At 42.5% G+C, this 23,781-nt stretch overlaps 1 protein-coding gene across 1 annotated transcript in view; it reads right to left on the reverse strand.

Annotated features, from left to right (window-relative positions):
* Positions 1 to 23,781, reverse strand: part of FRMPD1 (FERM and PDZ domain containing 1) — a 46,688-nt gene that overhangs the window by 17,437 nt on the left and 5,470 nt on the right. The window contains exons 3-7 of the mRNA XM_058523562.1: positions 16,568 to 16,725; positions 15,673 to 15,775; positions 13,166 to 13,211; positions 6,565 to 6,672; positions 1,834 to 1,929 (exon numbers count right to left, since the gene is read on the reverse strand). Of these exons, the coding sequence (XP_058379545.1) occupies positions 1,834 to 1,929; positions 6,565 to 6,672; positions 13,166 to 13,211; positions 15,673 to 15,775; positions 16,568 to 16,725 (511 nt within the window). The remainder of the gene's footprint in view (positions 1 to 1,833; positions 1,930 to 6,564; positions 6,673 to 13,165; positions 13,212 to 15,672; positions 15,776 to 16,567; positions 16,726 to 23,781) is intronic.

Here is a 23,781-nt window from a genome sequence, read left to right on the forward strand (position 1 = left end):
AAGATTTGCTTTTAAAAATTTGGCTACTACAGATAAGTGAGATGAACCAGTATTATTTGAGCTAAGTCCTTGCTCGTTTCCCCAGCTCCCTCTGTCATCTTGGGTTTAATTCCCCCGTGGCGTGCACTTTAATTGTAAATCACCTCAAAGTGGTTTTGGCCACGAAAGGGGGACTCACTTTAAATAATCACCTCTTCCATTCCAGTGCACTTTGACCAAGGATGACAGAAGTAGAAACCTTGTCTAATTCCTTTGCAAAACATCCCTTTTATGCAGAATGGCAGCACGGCAGGCTTCAGCACGGGGTTCAGAAGCAGATGGAGTTGTGAAGCCAGTTACGGCTAGCTGACCTTGACAAGTTTTGGATCCCTTGGGCCTGTGTTCTCATCTGCAAAGTGGGGTAACACTCATTACGTCACAAGGTTACCAGGGGCGTGTTAAGTGAGATAGCACCCAAGGCAGTGCCAGGAGAGTGCCAGACATGTGGTGAACACCTAGCAAATCCGTTCCTCCCTCCCCTTCCTCCTCCCGGGTTCAGAGAGGCTCTCTCCTGAGTCACACTGGGGTAAGGATGGGAGAGGGCACGTGGAGCAGCTCTAGGACTTGCCAAAGGAAGGTGCCAGAGAGGAACACGGCTGTGTGCATGCATGTGTGCGTGCACTGGTGTCTGTGGATGTGTGCACACAAGGGCACGTGCACATGTGCAAATGTGTGTGCGTGTCTTGGCCACCGCCATTACCTGGAGCTGACGGGCCTGTCTGAACCTGCTCTTCCCTGGTATCAGAAGAGCCGGGCCCCGTGTTGACTCTTACACAGTTTTCAATGTTTGAATAACTCCTTTGTTTGCTTCTTCCCTGGAGCCTCTCTCTAACACTATTTACTCCCGTGTTCAGGAACTATAGTGCCAACCCTTATTGTCTAGGGATAAAATCCAAACTCTGTTGCCTGTCATTCAGGGCCCTCCACAGCCAGCCTGTGCCATCTCCCACTCCTCCCATGAGAAATGGCCTGGGCTCTGGTCCCCTGATGGTTTACCACTTCCTGGGCAATGCCCGTCCTACTGGCTCTCTGCATTAGCTACTGTGACTCCTGCAGACACCCCCCCCACCACCACCAACACTCCTGTCCCCACCTGCCCTTGTCGAATTCTTAGTTGCCCTTCAAAGCTCAGCTCAGGTCTGGCTTCTTCCCAAAGCCTCTCTGAGGTCCTGATGGGACGGAACAGATGCTGCTCATTCCCTTGCATGCAGAGTGCTTCCTTGTCCCTCTCTCTACTGCTCTTATTGCATCCTGACCCGGACTACTGGGAACTCCTTGAATGCCCATCCCCTCAACTAGACTGCAAGCTCCTAGAAGACCGAGACCACCCTGTACCTAGCTTTATAGATCCCCGCCCCCGGGGCATCTCGTATGGGGGAACTAGTTAAATATAAGTTGAACTGACTTCAACTCAGAATGGAATATGCAGGGGCCAGGGCCTGCCCTGACACCTTGCCTGGGATTTCAGCTGCTCTAGTGTTTGGGGTAGCAGGTGGAGCCCCACACAAGCAGCAGGGAACCCAGTGGCTAAGAGTGAAGGCTTATGAGTTGTGCTATGAACTTGGCTACTACATCTCTCTGAGCCCTGATTTCCTCCCCTGCAAGATGGTGATAAAAATACCACCTTGCTGGGTGGGGGTGCAACTAAATGAGATAACACAGTGCTTGGCTTATTGCAGGCGCTCAGACCATGGTGCTGTGAGGCCACCAAGGCAGCTGCAGGGCGAGACGCCTGGGGGTCCTGGGCGCCAGCAAATTATCACTGGGAAAGAGATTCAAGTTTACTCTTAATACCTTGACTGTTGTGTTTGCCTCAAACTTGAAAGCTTTGGTCTGTCCATTCTCCAAGTATAGCTTGAGCACGTTGGGCATACACAGCAGAGAATTACCCTGGAAAACACAAGAGCGGTGTTGACACTGGCCCTCACTGTCCCTGGGCGTGGGAAATCCTCAACTTTCCTGGCCCCGCCTGGTGTGGGGAGCAGGATCCCCCCTCATCTCCTCACCATGGCACTGGGAGACTTGTCCTAAGGATGAGGAGTCCGAGGGACTCTTTGTTCAAGGGACATCCACCAGAAGTGACAGACACAAGACGGTGGAGAAGAGCAGGCCGTGCTACGAGCATACTGAGCACTACACGACCCTGTATGGTATCTCATGACCATCAGCTGACACTTCCCACTGGTTGCCACCCTTATGGGATGCAATTTGGCAAGTCAGATGACAAGCATGCACTTTGTCCCAAATGGGCCTCTCTGAGATTCTCAGACCATGCCTGGTGGGGTTGGGGTAGAATGCGGGGTTGGGAGCTTCCTTAAGGCCCCCTACCCATTTTACCATTGCGTCCTGTAGTGAAGCATCACCAAAGGGCAGAGGACTGCTCTCCACTCCACTCATCCCAACCATCACCCTGGACACTAAGGGACACTGCCTCCTAAGGGACACTGCCACAGTTGGAGGGCTTTTTGAGGAAGGAGGCATAGGACTGGTCTGTGTTTGGTGACTCCATGGCCAGCCAGAATTCCTGGGGTGAAGTAGGTCAGGGGAATGATTCCCTTTGGGTTTGGGAATCCCCTCAGGGCCAGCTCTTACAAAACGTGACCTCTGGGGCCAGCCCGGTGGCTTAGCGGTTAAGTGCGCACGCTCCGCTACTGGCGGCCTGGGTTCAGATCCCAGGCGTGCACCGACGCACCGCTTCTCCGGCCATGCTGAGGCCGCGTCCCACATACAGCAACTAGAAGGATGTGCAGCTATGACATACAACTATCTACTGGGGCTTTGGGGAAAAAAAGGAGGAGGATTGGCAATAGATGTTAGTGTTCCTCAGCAAAAAGAGGAGGATTAGCATGGATGTTAGCTCAGGGCTGATCTGCCTCACCCACACACACACAAAAAGTGACCTCTGAGTACTCAGCTGCAAATAAAGAGGGCCCTTGAGCTGGTGTCTTCCAGAACCAGTGAGAGGCTCTAGAGTGCCCAAGATTTGAGCTAGAACTGCTCCCAGCTCTAATCTCTGCAAAGAGTTTCGGTATAAAGCCCACCTAGGTAAAGAAGCTTATTATTTTTTTTTTTCAAAAATTTGACAGGCTTTTTCAAATGAGAATCTTGCATCTTCTAAATATAAGGGCAGGGCCGGCCCCATGGCTTAGTGGTTAAGTGCGCGCGCTCCGCTGCTGGCGGCTGGGGTTCAGATCCCGGGCGCGCGCTGACGCACCGCTTCTCCGGCCATGCTGAGGCCGCCTCCCACATACAGCAACTAGAAGGACGTGCAGCTATGACATACAACTATCTACTGGGGCTTTGGGGGAAAAAATAAATAAATAAAATTATAAAATAAATAAGTAAATATAAGGGCACTTGTATCTTTTAAGCAAGACTCGCACTCATCATTCTCTATAACTTTTTTTTTTTTAAACTGCTGTATCTTTGCGGAGAAAAAGGAATATGTTCATACCCCAGTGCCATTTCACACTCCGTCAGGGATGAAGGATTTCAGACTGCTCAGCTGCTGTCATCTCACTTCTCTGGTTTTGGGTGTTTAGAAATCTTAATCTTTGGATTTCCCAAGTGTGAAATTTTTTCCTTAGTTCTTTATTATTTGCGATTTACAAAAAATACATCCATAGCAACATCACATAACTACTACCATTTACTTTTCTCCAAAGCTCTTACTATTTTTATCTATACCTGTAAACAGGTTTTAGAGAGCGCAATAATAAAACATACAAGATTTTATACTCATGTTTTACTTAACACATCTTTCATATACACTTTTTCATGTGGGTTTCACGTTTAAAACTTTTTTTTGTTTTTTTTTTGTGAGGAAGATGGTCCCTGAGCTAACATCCGTCTGTTGCCAATCTTCCTCTTTTTGCTTGAGGAAGATTGCTGCTAAGCTAACATCTGTGTCAATCTTCCTCTATGTGGGAGGCCACCACAGCATGGCTTGATGAGGGGTGTGTAGGTCCACACCAGGGATCCAAACCCTTGAACCCGGGGCTGCCAAAGTGGCATGCACGAACTTAACCACTACACCACTGGGCTGGTCCCAACATTTATAATTTTAATGGACTTATAATATTCTCTTGAGTTGAAATATCAGAATTGATTTAACCATTCCTCTGCCCTAGATATGTAGCATTTTTTCAATTTTTTTTTGCTAGTTTAAATATTAGTTCTACAGATATCTTTAAATAGGTAGATTTTTGCATTTAAGTTATTTTATAGACTAAATTAATAGGAATGTGATCCTTGGGTCACTTTTTTTTTCTTTGCTGAGGAAGATTTGCCCTGAGCTAACATCCGTTGCCAATCCTCCTCTTTTTTTTGCTTGAGGAAGATTAGCTCTGAGCTAACATCTGTTGCAATCTTCCTCTGTTTTTTGTATGTGGGTCACTGCCACAGGATGGCTGGTGACTAGAGTAGGTCTGTGCCCGGGATCCAAATCTGCAAACCCAGGTTGCTGAAGCAAAGCACACGGAACTTTAACCACTTGGCCACGGGGCTGGGCCCCTTGGGCCACTTTCTATGGCATTCATTAAGTTTTGTTCTTTTCCATCCCCCAAATTAAACCAATTTACAAAGCCACCAATTAGTACATGAGTGCAGCTACTGTCTCAGCATCAGGCCTTACATTTTTTCTTTATCTGTGCTCATTTACTAAGCATAAAGTGTCCCGTCTTAATATTTTTCTTCGTATTTCTTAACTATGCTTAGCAAAGTTAAGCATATTTCACATGTTGGTTTACTATTTCAGATTCTTCTAGGGTCTTATTACGCTTCGAGGGGGAAAGTTCAACGACCAATTTTATCATCTTCTAAACACTTAAAAGGATGACTAGGTCAGTCACAATGATGAACTCTCACTGGTTTTGCTGTCTCTGCCTTACGTGGCTGATACAGAGACTTGGTGTCCTGACCTGCAAGTCTCCCCAGAGAATCCTGTTCCTCTAAACTCCACACCTCCACCAAAATTCTGAACTAGTTTTTGTAGCTGGTATTACTGGTCTTTGCAGCATAGACACCAGAAAATGGGGGGCGGGGCGGGAATGTCACAGCCATTTTAACACAGGATCCAGTGATCTGGCTCACATTTGCAGAGCTCTCATTCTCTACTTGTGCTGTTAGCTGGGTCTAGCCCCTACTTCTCATCACTGTGTACTACTCTTAAAAACACACGTTAAGGGGCTGGCCCTGTGGCTTAGTGGTTAAGTTTGGCACGCTCCACTTTAGTGGCCTGGGTTTGGTTCCCAGGTGCAGACCTACACCACTTGTCAGTGGCCATGCTGTAGCAGTGACCCACATACAAAATAGAGGAAGATTGGTGCAGATGTTAGCTCAGGGCAAATCTCCCTCAGCAAAAAAAAAAAAAAAGAAATGTTGAATGTAAATTTAATTTGCTAACGAGGTTCAATCCATTCTTACAAACATGGACACACAGAGACTCAAATATCACTGACTGACAGATCTGAGGTCTTTTCTGATTAGTGCACTAGGCTTCCCACTGGCCTTTCCTGAACAAACCCACCTCTCACTTTTAGGTCTAACTGGAGGTATGGTCTGTTAAGAAGCAGGACAAGTAAACAATAAAGGCTCTGCAGAGGTATACCAGATCACCTGGATCCTTTGTTAAAATGGCCAAGACTCCCCATTCACTGGTCTCTACGGTGGACCACCTTCCACCTTATCTGGTGGAAGATCACATAAGGACAAGGTCTGACTTGAAAGTTTCAAAATCTAATATTGATTGCTGAATTCAGAATGGCAATGGTTACAGATCATTGAGGGGGAAAATGTGTAAATCATGAATAAATGAGCCTTTTATCCATAGTCCACATTAAAACATCAAACTGTAGCCAACATTTTCCCTTTATAAATTTGTCTTCTGAACCCCCAAACCTGGGTATCCCCATATCAAAAAAGACTAGACAGCATGTCTGAGTGGAAAACAAAACAACTGAAGTCACAAAGATCTGTGCTCCTGTATTTTCTTGCTATGTGATCTCAGAGGTTAACTCTCTTCACCTCTCTAGGCCTCTGCTTCATCTTTGTTAAAACACCTCCCTTGCAGGGTGTTGTGATGACTAAGGATTATGTACCCAAAAAGTTTAGATTCACCTAATAGAGGTTCAATAGATGATGGGCTCTTAAAAAAAAAAAAAAAAAGAAGCAATCCCCATCACCACCATCACTACCATCAGTATATCACCTTCAGAGGGAATATTCAGTTTGAAGACTCAAAATGAGAAATTAACAAGTGCAATCTGTTGACGTTTCATGGACAGGAGAATGGAGTTCCAGAATAACAGAGAGCTACACCCTGTGCTTCTCTCTCCAGCCCCACTGGCTCTCCCTGGCCATGGTTTGCAGGCACCTTACTGAGGGTGCACAGACCCTCTAGCAAACCCACTGCACTCTCTCTGCACCCTCTCTATGCTGTGGATTCCAGAGTCTCAGGGAGTATGTGCCAGGAGGCAGCTCATGAGCTTCATGAAGAGTAATTTCAGTCCCCGACTGGTGCTGCACCTGGCTGTGTCCACTGACGAGCACTTCCTCAGCAAAGTGCACCTTCACAGGGTTGATCTTCAGCCTGGCTCTCTTCTCCTCAGTCAGGAAGGATGACTTGGGGACTCCCTGCAAAACATTAACACGACACATTTTAGAATCGGACTTTCATAAAAGCCACGTACATCTTCTCGTTTCTTAAAAACAAAAGCAAAAACTGACAGCTGTTGAGGATTCAATTAAAACACACAGAGAAGGACGACATCCCATTAAAGATCTCTTTTCATAAAATCTAGGGGTCCCAACCCAGACAATGTCCTTACGTGTCTGAGAAGAGTCACAGATTCAATATGGTGGCAAAATGGTTGTGGTATGATGAAGACAAAGAGAACCGGCCTGTGAACAAGGAGACCTGAATTCCAACCCAAGTTCTGCTATGCAACTGTTGTGAGAACTACCTCACACACAAATTCTTATGGAAGAAAACCAGCTGTGTGTGTGTGTGTGTGTGTGTGTGTGTGTGTGTGTGTGTGTGTGTGTGTAAAACAGAACAAAATAACCATGTGACTTTGGCCAAGTCATTGCCCTTCTTTGGCCTTAAGTCTTCTCATGTGCACAATGTGGGAGTTGGACCCGAATACCTCCAGGGCTCCCTGAAGCTCTGACCCCCACGATTTATCCTTGGCCCCTCTTTGCTCTTCTCATCTTTTGGGTGGTACCCTCTTCCCCCAGAGGCAAAAAGGGTCATCACAGATTGGTATGAGTAACTGGTAAAGCCATTGGCCTAGACTGTATCAGGCTAAATTGTGACACTTAATGAACAGCAACTTGCATGATCTAGACCAACAGGATGTGATCTTCCTGGATGAAATCCTGACATGCTATTTCCCAGCCTGGCATCCTATATTTCTTTGGTCTGGATAGTCTTTAGGCCAGCCTCTAGAATGTTTACATGTGTAAGAGTCCCAACATGGAGCTCTGAGCCACGTTCTGTGTAGTTGCTGTGTATATAACAGCAATCAGGGAAACTGCTGGAAGTAATGCTCATAGACTCAGATATCAACAGACCAATGCCATGAAGTACATGAAGTGAGTGAGTGACCCTGAAATTTTAATGCAAGAAGATAAATGTGATCTTATAGGTAACTAGAACCTTGGTGTGACAGGATTCATGACTGTGATTCAGTATCTCAAATATACAGCTTGCTTTGAAAAAAAAACATTTAGTAGAAGAAGAGTGGAAAATAGCAATGTGCCCAGAGAAGAGGTAATCTGTGTGGTAATCTTTTAACTGGAGAAATTAACCTCAATCTGCTTTCTTCTTCAAGCAGAATGGTTTTCCAACCAGAAGAGATAGAAGGAATAAGGGAAAGAGAAAGTTACAACCCAGAATTAGTGATGAGACTATCAGACTGCTTTGAATAAGTTCAAGACTCCTTACCAGTGAACTAGGGGGCTGACAGGCCTATTATATGCAACAGTTGGCATCACTCACAGAACAGAGAATGGAAGAAATATTAGGAGACTGAAGATAGTTAAGTATCAAGTTTCCCAGAAAACGAACATGGAAGATTCAGGAAAACATATATTGGTAAGCTTGTCATTAATTCTTGGCAAAATCCAAGATAAGAGATGGTCAGAGAGCTTTTAGACATTGATCACTAATAACCAATATGGAGTTACCAAGAACAAGTTAGAGCAAACCAAGTTCATTTTTCTTTTGAAGATAGGATTCCAGATTGGTAGGCCAGGGTCTTGTGGATATAGTAGTATTTCTTTATTCTTGCAAAGTATCTGATAAGGTCTCCTATAATCCCCCTGTGGAGAAGGCCAGATGCACAGCCATTAAGTGGATTCAAACTAGCTGACCTATACTCAAAATTGTCCTGATTTCTAACTAAGCAACTCAGGCTCCCTTTGGCTCAATCCTCATCAATGACGTTCAGCAAAGCCTTGGATGAAGTCAGAGAAAGTGGGCTCACCAAACCTGTGAATGACACGGAGCTATAAGGTGTTACCAGATCTCAGGCAGCAGAAATTTGGGAGGAAAGATCAAGGAACTGGGAATCTAAAAGAGGTATATGGGAAACTTGAGGACCAGGGTCAGCTACGAGTCAGAGGCCAGGAAATCACTGACAACAAACATGGGGATGTAGGGACGCAGGGCTGTTGAGCTGAAGGCAACAGAGTAAAGTAAGAGGTCAAAGCAACAGGTAAAACCACCACCACCCTAAAGACTCAAACAATGAGAAGTCAGGGGCAGAACCAAGGAGAGATGCAGAGAGAACAGGAATGTGTGGAAGCAACCACTGCTGTCTCTCACCCTAGGGAAAGCAATTCTGCAAGAGTTAGGCCCAGAGCTGGATCAGGCTAAAGAACATCAACTGGCCAGGTAATGGTGGCAGTGGGGGGACTTGGGAAGAGGAGGTTCCCTGACAGGAAGGGAGAATGACTACTGCTGACAACTCTGCAAATATGCCTCTCAGCCCACAGTTCCATGACTGTAAAATCTCAGCATGCCAGAACACTGGGCCAAAGCAATGTGATTTGACAGGAATTAACGTGAAGCATGGCACTGAGGATCAAAACAATTAATTGCACAAGCATGGGATGGGGGAGCTCACTTGGAAGCTATTCATTTGAAAACCATCTCAGTTTTTGGTCAACCGCAAGTTTCACGCAAGCCAAAAGCGTGACTGGGCCTGCTAAAACGTTACCCTAGTTTTGGGCTTCACTAGCGTTCTTGGTGCGTGTTGGAAGTGCACCCTCCACACCCTGTGACACTCGCACCGGTTGACCGTAGGTGGAACTGTATTCATTTCTGGGTGCCACCATTTGAGAGGGTCACCATGAAACTGGAATCTGTCCAGAAAGCTACCAGAGAAGTGAGAATTCAGAGAAACACATCTTAGGATGAAGAGGTGATGGAACAGTGTTTAGCCTGGTGAAGAGAGGGCCACACCTCCACAGCTTTGAAGAGTTATTTCATACAAGGTAGACTTGTTCTGAACTAGGACTAGTCCGTGGGAGTTACAGGGAAGAAGGGCCTCTCTTACATTTGGAGCCAATGACACCAGCTGCTTTGAGCAAGAACACGCTCTCTTCACGGGAACACCCAAGGCACAGGCCCCACCGTGGTTCTGATGCTTTTACACCTGAATGTCAGCTCTGCTACCCATGTACCTTGGCATCTAAAACATATTGTAAACCCCTCACCTGGGTCACCTAATATTAAAAAGAGACTATTTAAAGGATATGAGCTACTCATTATTCTAGGATTCTAAGTTCTCCTGGGTTCTAAACTAATTCATCAGAGAACGGCAGACCTGAACTGATAAAAACTTGCTCTGTGCATGTTTTTACTGAATTAAGAGTTAACGCTTAAAAGGGCACTGAAAGGCACAAGTTGGAAAACATTTCTCTATCTTTTTGCAATTCCCCCATCCCCCCTGCCCTGGATTGGCCAATGTGATTTTATGAAGACAGGAGGGTTTAAGGAGGTAAAGTAGCACAACGTTAATGAGCGTGGGCACTGGAGGCTAACTACCGGGAAAACAACACAGCTCCACCCACTTCTGCGTGTGACACCATGTCCTCACCTGTAAAAGGGGCATAATGAATGTATCTACCTTGTAGGATTTTCTTTTGATGAAAATTAAATAAGACATTAAATATTAGTATTAATATTATAATAATTAATATATTATAATTAATATAAATACAGACCTACACAATTAAACCAAAACATATTTTTTACCATAAAATCCTATGTCCTAGAGAAGCAGTAATTAATATTCCAACTTTGGATTTTATAATTCCTAATCAATGTCAAATCATTTGAGGACTCTAAGAATCCACTCTGACAAAGATGAGCATCCTTGCTGAAGCAAGACATATACGATCATTTGTCTTATGATCACATGACTTCGGGTGAGAGGCCCAAGTAGGCTAGGCGATATCCAAGGCATCCCTCCGAGGCACTGGGGCCATAGCTGGGCTAGTGTCGGTCTTCCCTGCAGGATCCCGAGCACAGCATTCTCATGGTCCTCGCCCTGGGGACTGTGGTACTGGAACATGTGGATTTTCCTCTCCCTACACTTTTCATTTTTTAAAGGATGCAGCTATATGCTGTTTCCCTCTCTCCTTACTTAACGAGAGCTATCTTTTGCTTTCATTTCTTGGAAATAGAGTAGGAATAAAACCACCTAATTAAGAGGAAGATGTTCTCTGTTAAGATGATAATCAGCTAAATAAAAAGAATCTCTTAACACCTGCAAGACTATTGATAGTGATTAGCTGTCAGTATACTGTTTTTTATTTATTGGTTTCATATTAGTTCATAGACAAATTCTGTTTAGACTAGAAGAATCTCCATTTATTTGTGCATGAAACACTTGGTTTGTCATATTTATGGCAAGCTCTTAATCCTATTTAGGTGGTTTTTTTCCTAGTCTATTTCGAAAAAATAAAAAAAGATAACACTTGTCAAATTAGGAGAGACAAGAACTTCTTTGCTTTTTAGTGTTGTGGAGTTTTTGGACCACAGAAATTTTATTTTTCCACATAATCTAAAAGCCATTTGTTCCACTATGCTTCCTCCCACTCCCTCTATGCCTAGGAATTCTTTCTGCAACCTATGACCAGATAGACCCCCATCCATATTGTCTACATTTTTATGATTTTATATATATATTTTTATATTTTTTTAATCTTTTTTTTTTTTTTTTGCTGAGAAAGATTTGCCCCAAGCTAACAATCTGTTGCCAATTTTCCTGTATTTTACATGTGAGCTGCCATTACAGCATGGCCACTGATTGACGAGTGGTGTAGGTCCATGCCCGGGAACCGAACCCAGGCTGCCAAAGCGGAGTGTGCCAAACTCAACCACTAGGGTACCGGGGCTGGCCCTATATTTAATTTTTTAACATCAAATGGTATGAGATGAGACTTTATTTTTTCCAAATACTTAAAGAAACGTCCCAGTACTATTCCTTGAATAATCATCTTTTCTCTCACTGATTCTTATACTAGTATCTATTCTCAGATGTTCTATTTGATTGCATTGATATGTCCAACATTTCATCAACATCCTACTGTTTTAATTATTGCAGCTTTATTAGTTTTAAAATCTGGTACATCAAGGCCATCCTTGTTACTTTTTTTAAAAAACATTTTCTTGATAAGTCTAACCTTGATATACTTTGTCAAAATCCAAATAAAAGTCCCATAGGGAGTCTGAATTTGCATTAAGCGTATACATTAATATGAGAATCACTGATATATTAATAGTCTTCCCACCAAGGAACATGGTATGTATCTCCTTTTATATTAAGAAAAATGTTTTACACCCTTCAGTAATATTCCAGTTTCCTTCACATAGGGCCTATATTTTTCTTTTCCTCAAGATTTTCCTATGTTCTTATTTTTTTCCCTTAAAGAACTAGCTCTTGGATTTATCTATCAATTTTATAATTTTTCTGTTTTCCAAAGCATCATTTAGATTTTAATTTTCATTATTTTCTTTATTCTGCTTTATGTTTATTAGTCTTTTCTTTCAATTTCTTGCACTGAATATTTACTTGACCTATTTCTTTATTAAATAATAAAATCACTTAAAGCTATGAATTTTACTCTGAGTATAGCTTCAACTCCACATAAGTTTTAAGAAGTAGTTCTAATTTTTCATATTTTATATTATTTATTTTATATTAACATTAGTTTTTAATGGTAGTTTGCTTTTCTAGTTGACTCTATCTTAGGAGATTGCATTTTTATTTCTAAATGGCTGGATAGTTTTAATTAAGCTTTTGATAGTTATCAATTTCTATTTTATTATATTCTGGAGAAGAGACAGAATATACAGTTGCATATTTGGGGAATTTATTGAGTTTTCTTGGTAGCCTGGCATGTGGTCAATTAGATTAGATTGTTAAATGCGTTATGCCCGTATTATTTTTTTGTCTTTTCGTGGCCAAGGCTAAGAGGTACGTATTAAAGTCTCTCAGAATGAGAATTTCCTGTCAACTTTTCCTCCGTGGTAGTTCTCTCCTATAACTTGATTGTATACTTTTCCCTGTATCGCACACGCAGGGCTCCTTGGCCTGTGGTGGTTTAGGATTGCCATTTCCTCCCTGTGCATCATCTGTGCCACACTGTGCCCTGTGGTGAACCTCAGAGCTGATAAAACACTCGCACATCCAACACCTCGTTTGGTCCTCATAACAACCCATTAGATAGACAAGGCCGTCATTGTTATCATCACAAAAGTCTTTCAAAAGTCAAAACTAAAACTAAATGACTTGCTCAAAGTCATAGCACTCAAACCTGTCTCGAAACTCCTAGTTTGGTGCCCTTTTCATCGTCCCACTCTGCACAATCACAGGTCTGTCTCCTTGGCTGGACCATGCGTTCCTGAAGCCTGGACCCACATCTGTTTCCTCCACAACACTGGCGCATAGGTGATCTTCAGGCAACGTTGACTGACTGGCCCCCCAATGCCTGGCAGCTTCCCCTCTGTCCTCTGCCTTCCCTGGTTATTCTCTGAGGGATATCCCGCTGCGGGTACAAGGTCTTGGAGCTGAGAAGGGTGCAACTAACGCACAGGACATAGAAAGAGATTTACCGATGTGCAGCGAACAACTGTGATTGAAAGAGAATCTTCAGCTTCCCTGAAAAAAAAAGAATAAAGACAAAAACATTTTGTCATTCGGGGGGATATACGTGTGTGTGTGTGTGTGTGTGTTAGGGTCAAAAAGACTGGCAGAATTATAAAGCAGCCTCCTTCACCTCAGCTTCTTGGCTCGGTGAAATTGAGCAGGACGTTGGAGAAAGCAGTGATCTGCAGGGGAACGTCAGCCGTCCCCGAGTGCTCCTTCTACCTTGAGGGAATCTTAGATACTCGCCTCCACCATCCAGTCTAAACCAACAGCCACTACATTAAGTCACTTAGCCTTAATTTAGTCTATCTGATAGAGAACTCATCTAGTTGCTAGCACCAAAGCTACGTTTACGTCCAAAACATTTTTTTTAGAGAGAAAACATGGCAATAACACATAACCATGAAATACGTTGCTATTTCAGAAAAGTTAGGCTAAACATTTCACTAAATAGAATGAATGAATGTGGATAACACTGATCAGATAAAAGCCAACCAATTTATGGTGTTTGGGCACACAAAGTCAGTGTAATGAGCCCAATCATATAATCAAGATACTAGACATTTTTGTCTTGCATTATCTCCTAGATTCCAAAAGTGATCAAATCAGCCAGATAACTGCCAAACCTCCACTTTGTATTAGCGGACAGAACTGGAAAATCAATTCACATTTTCCATTTTCTTTGCCATTGCTACACAAGGAAGTAGTTTGCAAAATAATTTCACTTGACTTCTTGCAATATGAACATTTAGGCCAATTGCTGCTGGTGTGTTACATCCTCAAATGGAGGCTTCTAAGCATTTTATACAAGAACAGGCCTTTTCCAAGATAATTTACAGCAAACCAAGGTCCAAGTGCTTTCAAAAGGACATTTTGACCTCACAGATACTTGGAGGAATTAAAGAGGTTTTGTTGTCATACCATTTTTCTTGTGTTTTTTTCCCTTTATAAGTAAAAAACGACCCTGGGAACTAAGCTAAAACAGTAAGCAGTCCTGGGATTCCCAGACGCGGTATATGGCAGAGAGCACAGATGCACAGCACACGTCAAGTCACGTCCCTGCTCAGAAGCCTTCACGGCTCACCCTCCAGGAGGAAAGGAACACTTGAACTTGCTGTGTCAGCATTCAAGGCTCTCCAGCCTCTGCGCTTCACTTCCCAGAACTCTCCAGGCGTCTAGCGCCTCAGGCAAATGGAACTGCTCAGTATCCCCTATGCCCCACCCAGTCACTCCTGCTTATCACTTTGCCTGGATCACCCTCACCTCCATCTTTGTGGCCCCAATTCTACCCAGCATTAAAGGTGCAGCTGAAATACTTTTGGACTCTTCCGTTTTGTCAAACCACAACTTCCTCCCAAGTTGGAGGACTCTCCGGGGTTTACAGACCCTTTTCCCTGCTTCTCTTGGCGTAGCCTCTGCCCTCACTCTCAGTGGGGTGTGTGTGAGTTGCATCTGCACCAGCAGCCTGTGAGTGTCTGGGGAGTGGAGCCTGCCTGCCCCACAGGCTTCCTCAGCCAGCGCAGGTACTCAGTGTACAGCCTGGGGTTCAGTGTCACCTACACACCCGCATCTGGTCTACAGCTTTAAATTGTAAATTCTTTTGTTTATTAGTCAGAGTTTGATCTAGCCTGGAAGAAATACTAGTAGCACTGAAAATCCAAAATTCATTTGCTAGAAGAGATCATCTTTGAGAAATGACACAAGAATTGGGAAAGCAAATTTCATGATTTCCATAACCATACTTCATTTTTTAAATGAAATCACCAAATTCTTTCCTGGCTGCCCACTCCTCCCAACTTATTCTCTGGCAATCCTGAAGCTATACTGGCCTTGAATGAAGGGATTCTATTTTCTACACTTTGGTGGATTCTCTGTAAATCTTAACTGTGTGTGTGTATCTCTCTGCAGTGAGACTGTGCTTCCTGAGGGTGAAGACCGCATCCTGCATTTTCTTTTTCTCTTCCTCTGATTTTGTTGTTGTTACATATTATTCAGTATGTACTGCATACAATATGCCCTCAGAAATGAAAACCACCCCAAAACCAGATCAACCACCCCCAAAAAGGCACAAAGTACAAACTTGAAGTATCTTCAAGTTGACTTTCATCTATTTCTCATTTCTCTTTATTTATATTAAAGTCCTTAAAACAGTGTTGAGTGAAAAATTTAAAAGACAAAGCCTGCATGTGTTTACGAAACGTCTGTTAGTCTTCTTCCCTCCTATCATGGACATTCATCCAGCTTCAAACCAGGGCCACTGACCATCAGCGCTGACCACATTCACTCGTTCAACTGAGCCCCCACTGTGTTCTGGTCTCAAGGAAACCAGGGGCCAGGCAGAAAGTGAGGCGTTTACACAAATCACAACACCAGGTAGAAGGTGGTAGGTGCCACATCAACGAAACTACATAGATGCCAACCAAGCTGTACCCGCAAGAACATTTAAGAAGAGATATGGAAGACAATTTAGTACCTCAGAATATCGACTGCTCGTGCACAGGAAAGGTCTTCAGCAAACTCATTGTTCATCTGCAGGATCTGATCACCGGGGAAAAGCTTGCCGTGAGCAGAGCCCCCTGTCGGACAGAAAAGAAGTAACTGGTGCTCCCGCCAGGAGGGCCCAGGCCCATGCGTCACAGCAGCACACTCAAACGAACGGCCCTGACCTAGTCCCCAGGCCACGTCTCACCACCTCCCCCATCCCTGGCCAGCCTCGGGCTCATGTGGCTCTCAGTTTTCCTGTTTACGGATCATGGATAATGTACCTACATCCAGCACCTTCAAGGGATGCTAGGCGACTGTCCTGGGAAAGAAGACTCGCAGTAATCCCTCAATCAACAGAGCTGGCCAGTGAATCTACTACATTCATCTCTAAAGGACTCTGGTGTATATTAAAATAATAGATTTTAACTAGTCCTAGATCTAAGATAAATACACAGCCGAAGTATGAAAACAAATAGTCCACATTCCCAGCCTGCCCCTCTTTACCCCGATACAGCCCATGTTTCACAAAGACCCAAGTGAAAACAAATCAGTAGCGTCTATTCCTGTCTGACTAGAAACTCTCCCCAGCTCAGAGCACGCAGGGTTCAAAGAGGAAGGCTGGCTGATTCAAATCCTGTCACTGCCCCTGACGGGGGGTCCTGGGTGGGCAAAGCCCTGGTTGAGGCCAGCAGTGTGCACTTGGGGCTCCCTCCCTTCCAGCACCAAAGGAAGGTGCAGAGCCCCAAACAGAATTAGGCACGCCCTTTCTAACTTCCTGGAGCAGCATTTTCTGCATTATGTCATAGGACAGAGAGATGGGAAGAGAACAAGGCTCTTTCCCCCAAAAGAGTCAAACTCCTTTCTCATTTCTGGTCAGCCCCTACCTGCTGTGACGGCCACCACTGTGAGGGGAAGGCTCTCAGAAATGTGAAATCCATAGTCCTGGAGGAGGGCGTCTTTTTCTATTTTTACCGTGTGTTTCACAGGGGTAAGGGTCTGGGTTGTGATCCCGGGGGGCCCATCAGCTGCAGCCACTTTAGCCCTGGAAGAGAAGGACTGTGTGAAAGAGAGAGAGAGGATTCCAGCGGGTAGCCACAAACCAGCTCAGCCCTAGGGATCCTGGAGGAGGAAGATGCAGAGCTGAGCAGGCCTCAACTTTCCTCTTGACAGAAATAAAACATAAACACCAGCAGATAAAACACCGAGTGGAACATAGCACCGTGTTCTAAAAGAGAAGTCACGAAACACCGTGGGCACTCAGAGAAGGAGTAGAGCAGTTTTAACTTCGGGAGGTAGGGGAGAAGGAATCAGGGAAGAATTGGCTACCTATAAGAGGAGGCATTTGAGAGATGTCGAGGGTATACCTCCACAGCCCAGATCCTGGCATACAGAAGATATTTGATAACTGCTGCTGAGTGGATGGATGTATGGGTGGGTGGATGGATGGATGGACAGGCGTCCAGGCAGAGGTACTGCTACAGCAGAGGTACAAAAGAGGAAACGCATGGACCAGGAACAGGAACGAGGAGTTGCTCAGTTTGGATGCCTGATGAAGACTAATTTTATAGGTGGATTGTTTCTCTGCTGATTTTTTTTCCCTTTTTTGCTTTATAATGAATTTTGCTTCCATTTTAACTTTGTAACCGTGAAGACTCCAATACGAAATCCCAGATAGCGAGGTCTCCCTCTATTTTAATCTTTAAAAGCATATGTTCTCTATATACCTAAAAACAGGTAAGTTGAAAGTTGTATTTTCTATCTCAAAACCACAAAGTGAGTCACAAGCTATTTTTCATTTGTCTGTGGCAAATGATTTTTTTCCAAGAGTCAGTGGTTCCTTCCAAGGAAGGTCAAATAGTGATGGGATGAGGTGTTTATTGTCGCTATAAACAACAGAAATGTGGAGGAGTAACAGCTCCCTCAGGGCTCTGCAGGTAAGGTCTATCATTTATTCTCATCCATTTACCAAACACTGTCAGGAACTCTGCCTAATGCAACAGGACCTCACTTATCTGAAAATCACCTCTCTGTCATTTATAACGATCTCAAATTTCAACAAGGATCAGGAAACAAGAAAAACTGCCCCATGGAGCAAAAATGCACGTGACAAGTCCAAGTACAAAGCCTCATGCACATTATCCATCAAGGAGCTCCTCAGACTCTGGATCAGAGCCGGTTTAGGCTGTCTGAATAGATGATGACCTGACCCGCCCAGCTTAGGAGCAAAGAGAGGATTTCTTCCAGGCAAGCACTTGGGTAATACTGACAAGGATTAGCAGATAGGCCTAACGAGAGAGAAGAAACAGAAAACCATGAAAATTTATACTGAATAAAACCCATAGTTATTCCTGATTTAAAAAAAAAAACTTTCAAGATATGACCCAGCCTTTCTAAGTAAAATAAATAATATACTACACTGAAAGCCAAAAGTCAAGATTTGTGTTCCTTTGAAAAAGCAACAGGAAGGAAACCCTAGACACTACTCCTATTTAATGTAGCAGGAGAAATGCTTGTACTAGTTCTCAGAGAAAGAAAACAATAAGAGGAATAATACGCACAGGAAATGCAAACGTCCTACCTGTTTTTTTTAAACAAATGATGATATACACCTAGAAAATGATCCACAAAGAGAACTGCTAGTGCTAAAAAAATAAGTTAAGTGGAGTTACAGGATAAAAACACAAAACGAGCCACAAAAAGCATTCAACAACTCGTTAAAAACAGATTAGTTGAATGTGTATTTGGTGCTAGGCATTCTTCATGAGCTGATGCAACAAAGGAAAGCAAGTAATTGGGCAAAAGTTATGCTGGATTCCTGGTTGGGAAGACTAAATATTAAAAAATGTTTTAAATGAAAATACAGATTTTTAATATTTATCAAAAATTCTTCCAGATTAAAAAAAAACTTGATAAATTGATGATGGTAATACTAGCAGTAACAACAACAATCACTAATAATATTTATTGAGCACTAACTCTGTGATGAGGAGTAATCTAACTTATTTTTATTGCTCACTCACTTCACCCTCACAACAAACTTGTGAGGTGGGTATGATTATAATCTCTATTTTATAGATAAGGAGACTGAATCTTTGAGAGACTAACGTGACTAAGGTCACACAACTGGGGAGAGGGTTTCAGATCAGGGCTACTTTCCCCAATAGGCACTGCAGCGCAGCTTCCGGAGCAGTGCTGTCCAAACGGACTATGATGCAAGCCACACATGTAAATGTAAGTTGTCTAACAACCACACGAAAAAAAGAAAAAAACAAGTAAAATTAATTCTTATAGTACATTTTTATTTAACCCAATATATCCAAAATACTACCATTTCAACATGTAATCAATATTAAAAAATTATTGATGAGATATTTTGCACTTTTTTCATATTAAGTCTTTGAAATCCAGTGTATATTTCACAGAACATATCAATTAAGACAGTATATTTTCACCAGAAATACTCAAATTTCATAAAATTTACAGTTAAAAAGTAAATTTTCATGCCCAACTTGTTCCAAACATACTTAAAAGTTTTCCAATAAACAAATTACGTCTTTAAATTTAAATTAATTAAATTAAATTAAATATTTAGTCCCTCAATTGCACTCTCCACATTTCAAGTGCTTGATAGCCATCTGTGGAGAGTGGCCACCATATTAGACAGCATCGATCTACAGCCTATGAAAATGTATGAGAAATATATGAGACTCTCATGTACAAAAAGAAAGCTTCTAACTTCAAAACTGTAATTAAGAGATGTTGGAATAAATACCTAAAAATGTACCTTTATGTCAATTTGTCAAATCTTATATAGTTATATAAAATATTTATTGTGAAATTTGGGTACATTTTATAATTACGTTTAATACAATGTAGAGTGGGCCTCCAGAATATGAGAAAACTTGAGGCCTAGTAGTCTTAAAAGAGCCATGTTTGAGCCCAAATGATTTGACTTGGGAGCCTGAGCTCTTAATGACTAAACACTGCTGCGGGAGTGAGGGTAAACGGGACGTGCAAGCACACACGCATGTGCATCACACGTGGTCTCCTTCTCCCACAGATCACAATCTTCATCTGCTCCTATCAGACAGAGGCAGTGGTCAAAACTGCATGGAGCGGTCTTCACCAATGAAACCGACTAAAAATTCTAGAAAATCTTTTAAATATCAGTTGGCTAGCCAGAAATAATTCAACACGGTGACAAAATCACCACACTGTGGTATGAACACCATACAAAGTATTAAATCTCAAAAAGGTCAAAAGAGAGCATTATAAAATTAGAAATAAATATGGCTCCTTTATGCCAGCTCTGGAGAGGACTACATATCTAAGGATTGGAGTGTTAGAGAATGGCATCAGAGATGAGATGGACGGTTTGAATGTGAAATTTTAATAACATACATAAATATTAATAAATAAATAAAACTTGGATATCAGGATAGGAGAACTTAAGGAGAAGTTTATTTTTATTTATTTTTATTTTTTTGTGAGGAAGATCAGCCCTGAGCTAACATCTGTCACCAGTCCTCCTCTTTTTGCTGAAGAAGACTGGCCCTGGGCTAACATCCATGCCCATCTTCCTCTACTTTATATGGGATGCCGCCACACAGCATGGCTTGACAAGCGGTGCATCACTGCACACCCGGGATCCGAACCCGCAAACCCAGGGCCACCGCAGCAGAGCGTGCACGCTTAACCACTAAGCCACCACACCAGTCCCTTAAGGAGAAATTTAAGTGATAAAAGCTTATAACTACTTCTTCATATACACAAAAATTAACTCAAAATTGATCATAGACCTAAATGTAAGAGCTAAAACTATACAACTCTTAGGAGAAAATATAGGAGTAAATTTTTGTGACCTTGGTGTCATTTGAGATACGACACCAAAAGCACAAATGCCAATATAAACTGAACTTCACCAAAATTAAAACTTTTGTGCTTCAAAGGACACCAATAAGAAAGTGAAAAGACAATCCACAGAATGGGAGAAAATATTAGTAAATCATATATTTGATAAGGACCTTGCACCTAGAATATACAAAGAATTCTTATAACACAATTAAACAAAAAAGACAAATAACCCAATTAAACAGTGGGCAAAGGATTTGAACAGACATTTATCCAGAGAAGATATACAAACAGCCAATAGGTACCTGAAAGATGCTCAATATCATTAGCCATTTTGGAAATGCAAATCAAAACCACAATGAGATGCCACTTCATACCCACTAGGATGGCTATAATCAAAAAGACAGGTCAAGTGTTGGCAAAGATGTGAAGACAATGGAACCCTCATACCATCTGGCAATTCCTCAAAAGACTAAACATTGAATGCCCTATGACCCAGCAATTTCACTCCTAGGTATATCCCCAAGAGAAATGAAAACATAAGTCCACACAAAATTTGCACACTAATGTTCATAGCAATATTATTCATAATAACCCCAAAGTAGAAACAACCCAAATATACAACTGATGAAATGACAAAATATTCCATAGCAGATCATTATGCAGCAATACAAAGGAATGAAATACTGATACATGCCATAACATGGATGAGCCTTGAACACACTACGCTAAGCGAAAGAAGCCAGCCACAAAAGACTACATATTGTATGATTCTATTTATGATATGTCCAGAACAGGCAAATCTGCCAAGACAGAAAATAGACGAGTGTTGCCTAGGGCTGGAGGCAGGAGGGTTTTGGAGGGAACTGGGGAGTGATTGCTAATATGTATAGAGTTGCTTTTTGGGGTGATAAAAATCTTCCAAAATGACTGTGGTGATGGTTGTGCATCTCTGTGAATGCACGAAAAAGCAATGATTTGTACATTGTAAGTGGGTGAATTGTATGGTATATAAATTATATCTCAATAAAACTGCTAAAAATAAGTAAATCAATTTAAAAAATAAGATCCTGAGGGGGCCGGCCCGGTGGCGCAAGCAGTTAAGTGCACACGCTCCGCTGCAGCAGCCCAGGGTTCGCCAGTTTGGATCCCAGGCGCGCACCAACACACCACTTGGTAAGCCATGCTGCAGCGGCATCCCATATAAAGTGGAGGAAGATTGGCACAGACGTTAGCTCAGGGCCACTCTTCCTCAAGAAAAAGAAGGGGAGGGGGCCGGCATGGTGGTGCAGTGGTTAAGTGCGGGCGCTCCGCTTCGGCGGCCCGGGGTTCGCAGGTTCGGATCCCAGAGGCGCACTGACTCACCGCTTGTTAGGCCATGCTGTGGCAGCGTCCCATGTGAAGTGGAGGAAGATGGGCACGGATGTTAGCCCAGGGCCAATCTTCCTCAAGGAAAAAAGGGGAGGACTGACATTGGATGTCAGCTCAGGGCTAGTTCTCCTCACAAAAAAAAAAAAAAAAAAAAAAAAAGAAGGGGAGGATTGGCATCCGATGTTAGCTCAGGGCTAGTCCTCCTCACACACAAAAAAATAATAATAAGATCCTGGGAGAAAAAAAGGTTACAATACAAACATATGAAGAATGGGCATAAATTGGGTTCCTCAACAATGGTAGACAAATGAGGCACCACTGTGTGACCAATCCCTGGACAGTGCCAGTAGGTGTGGCCCAAAGTCTGGATTTGACATTTTCCCCGAAGGCCACGTTTCAGCTTTTGTTTGGAAAGGGATTGCTTAAGAACATGACCAAACCATGGCCTCTCCTCACAAAGAATGTTCAATATTTGACAGGGAGCTGAAGGAAATGATCTCTGTAGCAAAATTTCCTCCTCTGAAGCATCTTATAAATATCAAACTGAGCGCTAATAATCCAAAAGCCTGTGTCTGCTGCCTTTGTAACGGTTTCATTGATAAATCCGAGGTCATTCCTATGATTTTACACTGGAACAGCATAAAACCTACGGCTACACTAATGGAATTCCTGTCAGATAACCAGATCCAGCCTAAGGTAGAACTACAGAGAACATGTTAAATTTATCACAAAAATAGTCTCATGTAGACTAATTCTATATTTTAGGGGTCATAAGTTCATATGAGCTGATCAATAATGCTGAAAAGGAACAATACCAGAGGGAATAGATAATGCTTTAAACATTCTCTGGCTTTTTATCTGCTGATATACGTTCCAACCTATTTTACCTCAATCTTGTAACAACAAAGAATTTACCTCTGAGTTCCAACAGGATGTGGAAAAACTATTTTGAATCTTGGTTTAAACACTGTATTATGTTCAGCTTGAGTGATGTTAAAAGTTAAAGTCTGGTATAAGCTGGATTTTTAATCTGAAGTTTATTCAAAGAAAGAAGAAATAGAGGTAGCGGTCTGTACCAGAAAGAAATTTAGCACGTGGTCATAATCCTAGGACTAGGCCATGGCTGTGAGAGTCTAGGGGACCACTGAATGCATACATGTGAGTATGGTGCTAAAGGGCAAAGGCCTACAGCTGCGAAGACAAGTATTCCATTATCAGTTTAAAAAGGTGATTCAGGAGATAACGGTGATTCTGCAGATGCAGTGCAGGAACCTTCCATCCAGTCTGTTCTCCTTGAATCTTTCCACTTTTGCCCATGGGTCAAAAAGCAATAAAACATTGGGACATGAAATGGTCTTTCTACATCATTAGGAATATTTGAAAGGTTAAATAAGGCCATTCTTATAATTAGTAAATAGACAATTTATGGTTGTAATGAACAAGTAGAGGTGGAAAGCATGTAAAACCAACAGCAGGGGCTTCCAACTCTAAGAGGCCATGACGCATGTACGTGTGCACATGTATGCCTGTGTGTATGCGTGCGGGTGTGCACATGTGCGCAGACGTGTAGCTGTGTGTTCATTATTTTTAAGATTCAATATAAGCTAACATAAATCTTTTTAAGCTCTGAGGACAACCCCAAGCACCAAGAAGAAGGCATCAGGTTGCATTAAGCTCTAAGTCTTGCTCTATAAAGCTAACATTTCCAGATTAAGCATAAGAGAATTCAGTAAATCTTATGCTGAATTGTTTTAATAATACAACAAAATTAGTCTAAAGTTCACATGGAAGAATAGGCAAGTAAAAGAAAAAATTGAAAATGAAGAGTAATAAAAGTCTAGTCAGTTTAATAGGTAATGAATGTAAATAGTTTTAT

This window comes from Diceros bicornis, chromosome 28 (genome assembly GCF_020826845.1).
Source record: "Diceros bicornis minor isolate mBicDic1 chromosome 28, mDicBic1.mat.cur, whole genome shotgun sequence".
In the NCBI taxonomy this organism is placed as follows: Eukaryota; Metazoa; Chordata; class Mammalia; order Perissodactyla; family Rhinocerotidae; genus Diceros; species Diceros bicornis.